This window comes from Monodon monoceros, unplaced genomic scaffold (assembly GCF_005190385.1).
Source record: "Monodon monoceros isolate NGI ecotype Baffin Bay Population unplaced genomic scaffold, NGI_Narwhal_1 Super_Scaffold_21, whole genome shotgun sequence".
NCBI lineage: Eukaryota > Metazoa > Chordata > Mammalia > Artiodactyla > Monodontidae > Monodon > Monodon monoceros.
The window spans coordinates 125,270,274-125,282,506 of record NW_021703778.1 but is presented as its reverse complement, the minus strand read 5'-3'; the positions used below and the strand labels follow the sequence as shown (position 1 = coordinate 125,282,506).

At 41.5% G+C, this 12,233-nt stretch overlaps 1 protein-coding gene across 3 annotated transcripts in view; it reads left to right on the top strand.

Annotated features, from left to right (window-relative positions):
- Positions 1-12,233, top strand: part of TRIM9 (tripartite motif containing 9) — a 111,182-nt gene that overhangs the window by 50,988 nt on the left and 47,961 nt on the right. For all 3 annotated transcript variants that reach the window (XM_029238472.1, XM_029238471.1, XM_029238470.1), the window contains exon 2: positions 11,546-11,641. In XM_029238472.1, coding sequence (XP_029094305.1) covers positions 11,546-11,641 — 96 coding nt within the window. The remainder of the gene's footprint in view (positions 1-11,545; positions 11,642-12,233) is intronic.

Sequence of the window (12,233 nt, the reverse complement as noted above, 5' to 3'; positions counted from 1 at the left end):
ATATATAAGATGAAGCAATCTGGCCATTGCCCAAGGGAGTGGGCATCCAGCTTCTAACTGACTGCCTTCTCAGGTGTGTTAGGTTTCTATTACCACAACCCTTCATGACTTAAAACAATGCAGATTTTTTAATCTTATAGTTCTGTAGGTTAAAAGTCCAACACACAGGGCTGAGTCCCTTCTGGATACTCTGGGGAGAATCAGTTTCCTTGCCTTTTTCATTTTCTAGAGGCCACCTGTGTCTGTTGGCTCATGGCCAGCTTCAGAGCCTGCAATGTGGCTTCTCCCTGATCCTTCTTCTCTTGTCACATCTCTCTCTCATTGACTGTAGCCCAGAAGGTCCTCTACTTTTAAGGACTGATGTGATTAGAATGGGCTCATCAAGATAATCCAGGATGATCTCCCCAAACCAAGGTCCATAACCTTAATCACATCTACAGAGGTTTTTTTGCCATGTGGGGTAAGATGACACAGGTTCCGAGGATTAGGGCATGAACATTTGGGGAAGGGGCATTATTCTGCATACTACATCAAGAAATAGAATCGACACCCAGGGATTGAACCTGGTCACCCTGATTCTGGTGGCTGAGCCCTGCTCTCAGTGACACTACTAAGGCACAGGTGCTCCCTTGGAGTGAACATTCAGGAGTGAACATTCATTAATGCTGCTTAATGGTGTAGATGCCACAAGTGTGGCTTTTATTCCTCCCAAGGTGTCACAAAAGCTGAAGAATAGATGGTATGACACCTCTTGTATTTGTTTCCCAGTAAAGTTTAAAGGAAACTTGTGACTTTAATCTCAGTTACAGGATTGCTTAGCTGTGAGCTATTCTTTGATGTTATGAAAAATATTTTTAAAAGAGTTAGAGACCACTGTATCTTGCCATGCAACTCATAACTTAATACTGGAAAAAAAGACACTGAAATTATTGAATGTTCAGAACATAAGAAGAGTCTGCCAGAGCCATACTGATGTAAGCACTTAAGTGCAAAAAAGCCTCTTCTTTCTTTTATGATCTGGCCACCATTGTGATTTACCTTTGAAAGCATATTAGAGTTGGAAGGATTCCATTCTGGGTCTAGGAGGTACAGGATAGGGAGAAGGGAAAAAAATATTGCTGGTTTTCCAAGTTCCATCTAAGAACAATATTTCTAGTAGGAACAATGTTATAAAGAGTGTGTGGGTTTCCTACCTCACCCAAATAATCATATTTTTGACTGTAATATATTTTCACAAATTATTTCTCCTCATTAATATCTAGATAAATTATAAATTCAGTTTCAGTTTCCAGTTTGATCCAAGGATTATTTAGAACGGTATTTTTTAACTTCTGAGAGATACATTAAGTGAAGCATTTGGGGTACTGTAGTGGGAAAGGAGAGTCAAAGTTATTAGTTAATTTTGACTCAGTAATGGACAAATGTAGGTTTACATGTGATGAAGATGGGAAAGTAGCAGCTTGCAAATGGAAAAACATAGCAAAACATCCAAATTAATTGGTGAGTGCGATTAAGATATTAAAAGAAATCTGATAAAGCCACACATTTTTTAAAAAGGAAAAATGGATTATAACAAAGAGAAATATAAACAATATTGATGGAATACAGTCAACTATATCAATTAATACAATAAGTGTAAATAGCCCAAATTTCCCTATGGTAATAAAAAAAAGTCAGATTGAGTTAAAAACAAATGTAGTTTTAAAATGAAAGATGAGCAAGATTTTACAAGAGAGACAGGAGGGTATATATATATAGTAGTATCATATGAAATTGAATTCAAGGCCAAAAGAACTAAGTGAAACATAGAAGGATAAGATCTAGTGTTAAAAGGTATAAAGAAGATATAACAAAGAAGAAAGCCACAGATACAGAAAGCAAAAACTCCTAAAAATAAAGGAGAACATGATCCTTGTGGGAAATTTGATATCTATTTGTTTTAGAAAATTATGTCAAGTAGACAGATAATGAACAAAAATATAAAGTATCTTAATAACCCAATTAATAAGTTCAAGTATGTTTATAAATATGTTACAAAGGTTTATATTATGCATATCGTCTTTATATTATACATATCCTGTCCTGTAAGAAGAGAGGATATTCATCTCTTATGCCTGTTACATGTTTACCAGAAGCTATCATGTAGTTGTATCTGTCCACAAAATAATGATTATAAATTCAAAAGAGTAGAGATTTTGTGAACCAGACATTCTGACCATAATCTACTAAAACTAGCAACCTACGACTTCACTTCCTCTCCAACAGGCAACCTGAATTTTCCAGATCTCTTTCCAGTTTTGGGCCCCTAAGGTAAGCAAACACGTGTGGTGAGGCCAGCCTTGTCTAGTCATCAGCAGTGGGAAGAAACTAGCTTCTGTAATTAAACACTTAGGTAGCACCCCATGGACGAGGACCTCTTCTAAGGGCTTCACAAATAATACCAGTGAGAACTTATACCTTAACTAGGAAAAGATCAATAAGAAGCTTTTGAAAAAAACCCACCCACCCACGCTGGTAATTTTAAAATGCGAATTTTAAAAATGAGGTTCCATTCTTCGCCTATCAGATTACAAAGATAGATACAAATTATAATATTTAGAGTGAGATATACAGACAATAATACTTGCCTATATATTACCTTCAACAGGAGTGTAAATTAGATGATTACTTAGAGGGACATTTTGATAACATGATTTTTAAAACCTTCTAACTATGAAAGTTTGCTGATCAAGCAATTTCACTTTTGGAAATAATCAAGAATGTGTCCAAATACTTCCTACATGAATTTCATTTTGGCTCTTTGCAACAAGATGGAAACAAACTAAATATCCTAAAATAGGAGATTATTTAACTAAATTATGATACACCTGCACAGTGGGTTACCCTACAGTTTACCGGTGAATAGTACAGATTCTAGCCGCAGACTTCCTAGGTTTGATTCTCTGCTCTGCTTCTTAACAACTGTATGACTTTGGACCACTTAACCTCCCTTGCCTTCAATCTCTCACCTGTAAAAAATATGAATAACAATAATAACCACCTTTGCTGGGTTATTTTGTGAAAAAAGATGAGTTAATATGTGTAAAGCTTTGTGAGAAGTGTCTGCCATGTAGTAAATGTTATCAAAGTGTTATATAGCTATTATATAGTCAGATAGGTAGTCAGTGTACTTAGTCAGATGGAAAAATATTTATAGCATATTAAACGAAAAGGTCAGATTTCAAGACATCAATAAGTATATGACATGATCCCAATTTTGTTGATATACATATGTAATTGACTATAAGTATATACAAAATTTCAAAAGATAAACATCAAGGGTTCATTATCAAGGCTATTAGTAGTATGTCTCTGGTGAGATTGAGGGTTTTCTTTTTTCCTTCTAAGTCTCTTTGTTCTCTGATTTTTCTGAAATGAGCATATTCTGCCTTTGAAATAAGGTGGGAAAAGACTTTTCTTAAAACAAATAAAAAGTCTTGCTCTTGCCAATTCTCCTCACTGGAAATTTGAAGGGGTGAGTAAGAAGTCATTCCTGTTTTGAGCACTTAAAACTTGAGTCTCTGAAAAAGCACAAAGCATTTCTATATGAAAAATAGTTCAGTGCTTTTTTACCTTTTCATGTATATTTCTGAGATCATGTTTTAAACTATTTAGTGAAAAGTGCTTATTTTAGAACTGAGAGTTTCTGTCTGAGGTATTTAAATACTATTAAGAACTGAAAATTTATAGATCTTAAATCTGTTTTGCTTGTCTTAAAACAATTCCCTGGTAGTAGCAGACAAAGCAGAATGCTGTAATACCACCTGGAAGAACATGATGGACCAGTGTGGACGTGAAGGCAGCCAGGGGGATCCACAGAGAAAATAGCTTTCTGGAAAATCACTCAGAGCCTGCTGGTTGGGGCCCTAGAATTCTCCTAGGAGAAAAGGCAACACACACACAAAGGAGATCTATCCTGTACTCCATCTCCAGGATGTAAAATCCAATATTTGCACGAAGGCTTAGCCCAAGGTAGGCATATTTCTGATTCTCGGCTGTAAACACTTAGTAACTGCCTAACAACACACATGTCGTGGCTTAGAATATCCACAGAAAGGCGAGCTCTGCCTTGGGAAGGGTGGTGTTGACCTTACAGCCTGTGTGCCTGCTACTTTATTAAAGTTTCAAGCCTTCAATCACGACAGTTTCTGCATGAATTCTTTCACAGCTTGCAGCACTCTAAGCAAAAGCCATAGAGACATTGAAAATCAATTTCCACCAAGAAACTATGAACATTGGGGTGAGGCAGCTGTTATTTTGCTTTGCGGTGAGGTAAAAAGTGGCTCCTCTATTTCATTGCTGAAAAAACCTTCAGTGTTGATTTGCATCTCCATTTTGAGTGTTTTCTGTCTAAGACAGAGAAAGATCTGAAGTTTGGTGGATAAAGGCTGTGCAGAGAACCTCTGGAATCAAACTCTGGCCAGAACTGGCTATGTCTTACTAGGAAAGCAGATACTTCTCATTTTCCCTGAGAAGTGGAGTAGCTACATTTCTGTTGTTAGTTGTTAGAATATTCCAGCTTTCTTCTGCTTTATTAGAGAGCCTATGGGAGAGAACTTTTAAAGGGGACATTATTAAGCTCAGAATGGTGGAAGTTTCAATGCAATGATGGTTCCTTGAGGCAAGAGATTATGTCTACTGTCTTTATTATTGTTTTCCTGGCATGAATCACTGTGCCTGGTCCATGGTAAAAATGGAAGGTTGATTAAATTAATAAATCATGAAGGGAAAGTTATAATTGCTATCTGTATTAGTCAGTTTTGCTGCAGTAACAAACAACCCCCAAAATCTCAGTGGCTTATAAACCAAACGTTTATTTCTTGCTCATATTATATCATAGGAAGTAGTCTGAAGTTCCATTATACATGTCTTCTTTCTAAGGGCCACAGCCACCATGTGGGATATGCCCTGTGGCATGCTGACCTGACTTATACCAGCCCACAGCTCAAAAGAGTTGATGGTGCACATCTCTCCCCAACTCTGTTCAGTGATGCCATGTTGGTGGCCTAAAATTAACTATGTATTTACACCATGGGAATTGGCAAACACTGCAAATCAAAATTTGTTTGTTTCTTGGTTTTGTTTTTTGAGGGCCAGTTTATCAATACACCCCTGGATCTGTGTGACAAAGAGCAAAAAAGCTGGTAGAAAATCACAAGGCCTCTTTAAGCTAAAGCAAACCACATGTCCAAGGGTGACAATGGGGCAGGAACACATGCTCCATCTACAGGAGGTCCTCCAAGTCCTGTGGCAAGGATGGGGAGGGAACAAACAATTGTAAATACTACAATATACCCAACTGTCTAGATAACTGTAATTGGCCAAACCCCACATTGGGACATGTGGTATGACAAAGTGTTTTAATGATTTATGTATGTGTATTTTAACATAATTCTCATTGTAAAAACAATACTATTTATTAAATGCTTATAATATGCCATGTGTTGTATAGAACCTTCTATAGTACATGATCCTCACCACAGTACTATGATACAGGCACTGTGATTATCCACGTGTTGCAGATGAGGAAACTGAAGCCTGGAAAATTGTTTTTTTAGATAGGGTCCCCTGGACACAGATTCAGAGAGTTGAATAGGGATGGTTAGTTGCTCAGTGGTCTCCATAGATCCACCTCCAAGGAAGGGAGAAGGCCAGGATCGAGCAGAGGGAGGAGCTAACCTGCAGGAGCCTCAGCCAGTCCTGCAGGGAGTTCTGGAGCTGGGATGACCCTTCAGCATTATTCTCAAAACAAGGTAAGGGGGCCCCAACTGGTCCCTATCCATGGGACATCCCTGAAAGGAGGCATAGCCTTGAGCAACCCAGTTTGCTACGGCCAAGAGCAGTTCCTAGCGTAATTTATCAACAGCAGATAGTCCCAGCTGGAGGAAGGGTGCAGCAGCCTGGAAAGGGAACCTGGGCAGAGCACCAGAGGATGCACTGTGGTTAGGTGATATGTCCAGGGCCACACAGCTAGTAAAAGGCTAGGATTGAAACCCACGTCCACCTGCAAAGGAGGCAAGAGTATACAATGGAGAAAAGACAGTCTCTTCAATACATGGTGCTGGGACAACTAGACAGATACATGTAAAAGGATGAAATTAGAACATTATCTAACACCATATACAAAAATAAACTCAAAATGGATTAAAGACCTAAATGTAAGGCCAGATACTATAAAATTCATAGAGGAAAACATAGACAGACAGACACTTTAAGGGAGACTAGGGTCATCCTAGGGATGCAGTCTTGAGCTATTAGAAAGTATGTTAGTGTTTGCTCAAGTCTTTGTAGGCCAAAATTGAGTCCTATAAAGTAAACAAGACGGCTCAGAGGAGCCTGGCTAGATAGAGTTTGGTCAAGGAGAGACTCTTTGTCACAACCAATTAGCAATAAGCAGCAGTTTAGTGGACCAGTGCCCTACCCTTAAGACCACTGTGATACAAGCCTCATCCAAAGCTAAGAGCCTCCCCATACACCACTGATGAGGTAGCTCATACACACACAGTCACAAACTCTCACACACTCTATACTCACATTCACACTCACATATACACTCACATTTACATACAATCACACGTAGGCTTTCGCACACACATATGCATACACACTCACATACACAGCCTCACACACACATGTTCTCACACTCACATACACTCACACACACACACTTGCCCCTGGACTGTGTGTTTCAGTTCCCAGGCCCAGCTACTCAGTTTGTAGATTGCAGCCTGTTCGCTGCCCCAGCCCTGCTGTTAAGTAAGAGACAGGGTGGCAGCTCCAAGCAGGCCAGCCTCTGAGGCCTCCCACCCATCTAACTACCGTGAGCTGGGGCTGGGGTAGATCCAGGATCTCCCACCAACAGACCAGAGGAAAGAGCCCTTCGTGGGGGGAGGAAAGGTACAGGCAGGAACTGAAGTTCTAAGTGGAAGGAGAATCAGGCCCCTTGGGTAGCTCAGCTTGGAGGTTCCCCAGGTTCTACTCACTTTTCTCTTCCTTGATCTCATTCCACACTCAGCCCAGTCCCTGCCCGAGATCTCAGGTCAGTAGGTGATAAAGCCAGCATTGGACCCCAAACTAAAGCTTCTGGCCCTCTCCCATGAGACCCCTCTCTTTGACAGGGGTCATTTTTAAAGTCACTAAAAATGCTTTATGAAGGAAAAAAGTTGACCATTTCATAGGGTAACTAGTCTTGCTGTGGTTTACATGTAAGCTGACTGTTAAGAATAATCAAATTCCCTAATAATCATAATCCCCTCCTCAACTCACATTCTTTCGTTTTACATACTCTCACCATGGGTTGTTTTTGTTTCTTCCTCTGTGGGTGGGGAAAGAACTCTCTTCTCAGGAGGCTGGAGCAAAGAGCACAGCTTTGGAATCAGACTAGGGTTTGTGTTCTGGCTCTTCCTTGAACCGGTGAGTGGTAAAGCCTTAACTCAGGAGTATCCACACCTTTGAACCTCTGCAAAATGGCAGGGAGGTGATTGGGGTTAAATAGGACACCTGATAAAAGCACCCATCAGAGTTCGTGGCTCATAAGAAATGACCAATATGTTGACACCATTTGAATTTCTTGTTTTTACTTTTTAATTATATAATGTCAGTAATGTAGTGAGAATCAAAAATCAGTATTTCTTCAATAAAAATTGTTATTCTCCCGGTGGGGGGGGGGCGGCGGGGGGCAGGTCCTTCTGAATCGCATTGCATCGATCCTCACTTTTCTCCTGTGTTTTGTGGTGACCTTGGTATCTGGCAAAGAGGTGGCGTGGGCCACAGTCTCAAGCGGGGTGCACTATGTCAGAGCTGCCCAGGGTGGCAGCAAGGTCGTTTTGGGGCCATCAAGGTGCCTTTACACATTTGCCACCTCACCTATTTTGTACCAAATCTTGGTTGACCCTTTTTGACCCATCTCGTGCTTATAACTTCAGATCCCAGACAGCAAGGAAGCTTCCTTTCATTTGTTCCAATTTGTCTCCATCCAGTATTTGTAGTAAATTGAGGGGGGGAAATGACAGAAGAATAATGTTCACGGCAGGGAAAGGAAAGAAGACGTGACTTTCTGTCTGGGAAAGCTTGGTATCTGGGAGGATGCACTGAATCTGTTACCAGTTTCCTGAACCTAAATAATAGTAGTTCTGAAACATCCTCCACAGGGGCTCCCAGACTGAGCTCTGACCTCTTATAACATACACTCCTTTGCAAGGCTAGGGGAGCCAGCCAGGGTAGAAGCTGGAGGGGAAAAAGCCCGGGAGAAGGAAGGGAGGAGGTGGAGTTCTTTGTTTCTCTCCTTCAAGCTCCAAACAACTTGCCATCTTTCTGGGTGATCTTGGTTATTCCGAGCATTCTCTGAGCTCTGGACTGGAAATTTGTCAGTGCTTCTTTGGCTACATCATTTTCCCACTCCCATTCACTTTCTGATCATGACATCTTTTCAAAAGTAAATTGGAAAACAAATATCCAAGAAATCAGGATGTCATTGCTTAGGCATTATAAACAGCTTCTGATGGCTACAGGTACAGCCAAAGATGCCAAAATGAAAACACATACTACATATTTTCATCTTCAGTGTTCTGGTGTAAATTTACAGGGCTGTTCTGTGGTCCTGAATACAGAACATCTCTGTTAGCATAGAGCAGGAATTTAAATGCTTCTGGAAACAAAATCAATAAAAAATAATGTTCTTCTACATCAGATGTGGCTTATAAATGTAATCAAAAGACTGTCCTATGAAAGCAACGCACATATAAATCCTTACAAGAAGAGCATTGTCTAGTGATAGATAGATTCCAGGATTTTTCATTGTCTCCTGCTCTGTTTCCACAAGGTGGCAAATCTTAAGAGAAAGGTTTCTAGATCTTTATCTTATAATGCAGTTGTTTATCAAATACCAGAACAATCATTAGCCAGGTAGAAGGCCTGAACATAGACACAAAGGGAGGAAATCCGCAAATAAATTGAGTTTTGCAGTTTATGTACTGCTTTACTGTATAAAATCCAGGGAATGGTTGAGGCCAGCACTCTTTTTCTACTATAGTATAATTTTCTTCTAAGTACATAGCAGCACCTGGTCAACAATTCTTATTGGGTGTCAGATCTGACTTACATTATATACACACACATTTAGTTGCAAGGCTGGACTGTAAGAAATCAGGTAGCTCCAGTTCTGTGCAGCTGAATGAATTTGACTTCTCTACTCAAACCTCCAAATGTGGTTACTGAGGCATGGGTTACAATAAAAGGGGGAAGAAAACTGTGGTAGCCCAGCCAACTCTGACTCATTTAGAAGAAGAGAGAATATGAGTTCTAAAGTCACAAGGACAAACTTTTTCCTTTAGAATATGATTCTCATTCTATTGCTCACTCTTCCAAATAAGACTCTCTTTACCTTTTTCATCCCCTGGGCTCCTGAAAAAGTTCTTGAGACAACTTTTAACCCAAGTTATAGTGCAGCTGGGACCCAGTAATAAATCATTGAGTAGCCCTTTCAGCAACTTAACTGTAGGCTCGCTTTCTACTTTTTCTTCCTGGGCTGCATCGGTTTAGCCTCCCAGAGTTTGAATACCTCATCACTCCCAAGTGATGAAGGGTATCCTCCAAAAGATCCTGTGCCAGGATCCTGCCCTGTGAATCCCACCCCAGTCAGTTCACAGGTGTTTGTGGGCAGGAAGGAAGAGGTGAGTAAGAGTTAATAACAGCCGACATTTATTAGCATGCACCATGTGCCAGCAGGGTTCTGGACTTTAGATACAGTATCTCATGCCGTGCCCACAGCACCCAAGAATCGTAGCGTTCTTCTCATTTATGGATGAGGTCAAACTATGTGTAAGATATGAACAGCTGGTAACTGACAGCATTTGAGAATTTGGAATAGTTCCCCTAACCACTATCCTTTATTAGCAGGAGCCTTCAGGCTGATGAATGCCTTAAGCCTTCACAGTAACCCAACTACAAAATATTATTATTCCCACTTTTTCCATTGGAGTAACTCAGGCAGAGGTCACTTTCTCAAGGTCTGAACCCTTGAGAATCAGAATCTGAACCCTTCCAAAGTCTGTGCTCTTACTGCCTCCCCACAGTGCTTGCACCAGGCCTGTGGCATGCACACTTTTAAAGAGATTCAGTGCCTGACTGCGTATGTAATAATGCAAATATAAGTGAAAAACATCCATAGGACCAAGAGATATAATTTTAAGATTCTGCCCTTTAGCTGAAAGGACAGAGTGGATGAGGCACTGTGTTGGCAAGGAGGAGAAAGGGCTTCAGTGTTCAAAGAAAGTGTTGTGGGGAAAGGCAGCGTGTCTCTGTAATTTATAGGAGGGATGGAAGGACTTGCCCAGTCTGCCAGGAGCAGGAATTTTGTACCAAGTACAGTGGTAATGGCTGCAAGTAACGGTAAACTCCAGTACAGGGATTAAACTCGGAGGTAATTTTCCCCCAACAATAACAAGAAGTTTGGTGGTAGGAGACTTCAAGTGTTGGTTCAGATGCTCAAAGATGCCATTGGAACCCAGGCAACTTTCTCCTTTCCCCGCCCTCCCTTACCACGTTGGCCTTCTCTTCTTGAGAGTCACAAGGCATCTGCCATAAAGTCAGCAGCGAAAGGGAAAAGGTTGCACCAGCCACAATGGTCCCATGTTAGCAGAAAAGCAGAATCTTTCTCAGACCCCTCCAGCCCCCATCCAACTTCCACTTAGGTCTCGTCAATCAGCAACAGAGATTGGGAGCCCGTGTGGAGGATGTTTCAGAACCACTATTATTTAGGCTCAGGAAACCGGTAATGAATTCAGTGCATCCTCCCAGAGAACAAGTGCCACCCCCCAGCAGCAAGTACTTACCTGGACACCTGGCCCCCCCAGCAGAACTGCATCCGCATGTGGACGGGGTGGGGTCGACAGTCAGAAGAGAGCGCACCTTGCTTTAGGAGGCTAGTGTGGAGAGGAGCTGGGGCAACAGGGCTGTACTTGAGAGAAGGACGAAGACGCCGATGAGGAAGAACATCATCCTGCCCTCTGTATCTGTCGTTACATTTAAGTGACCCCAGAGCATGGCACGGGCTCTCACCCTTTCTTCCCTCATCCTGTTCTTAACTGTCTTCATTCTTTCTGCCCTAATCCCAGATCAGTAACACATGGAGCTAAATAATATTGATAAGTATCAGATCATCTGACTCACTGTTTTTTTTTAATTAAATAAATTATTGCTGAATTAATTAAGTAATTAATGAGATGAGGAACTTCCAGGCAGATATCAGCTGGGAAGGGCCTTTGACTGCGATGGCCAGAAGTTTTCACCTTCTCAGAGGAGACAGTCCTCAGGCGCCTCTGGAAGGAGTCGGGATGCCGTTATTACCTGCATCCTCAAGTACAGATGTTGGCTCAGTGGCCCAGCTCAGACAAGAGGAATCTGAGGAGGGCGAGGGCTCCTGGGTCTTGGATGAAAACCACCCTGTGCGGCCTTGTGGATGCCTCCTATGATGAGAGCTCCATGGTTTCCTTCTTCATCTCTGCAGAGCCAGCTTTCCCAGGCACTGAACGGGCTGTCGGACAGGGCCAAGGAAGCCAAGGAGTTCCTGGTGCAGCTGCGCAACATGGTCCAGCAGATCCAGGTATTGGCAGCACTGGAGGCGGAAAGCACGCCCCGCGGGTTAAGATGTAACTGTGGGGCGGGCGGGGAGGGGTTGTCTGTCTCTTTTATTTTCTGTTTTGTGGGAAATTTCCTATGTATTTTTTTCCTGATCTTTCTCTTCTAATACATACGAACACACATACAGGCCAACTTCAAATATACCCCTTCTCAAGGTGGTTACGTTTCCCCAACAGGCCAAAGACACAACCCCGTTTTCCAACTGGTTCCCATCTTCCACACTGAGCTCCTAATTCTCTGCTGCTGTGCAAAGAAAGATACCTATTTCTTTGTGAATGCAATCATTATTGTTAAGTTTTTTTAATTCTATAGGTTCCCAAAGCACCTTGCAATCATTATATCTTATCTAACGGTATCAAACAGGTCACATTTTCTTTTTTTCGTCCTTCTTTCCTTCCTTCCTATCCCATAATAATGCTTCTCCTCTACTTAGATACTTAAATGTTTTTCAACCGTGATCCCCTGGCAACTAGAATTTGCACAGTGACCAACGGATCAGCTGACATTTGAGAGCTTGTGAGCTCTCTACTATAGCTGAAGGGGAGAAGCCAGAA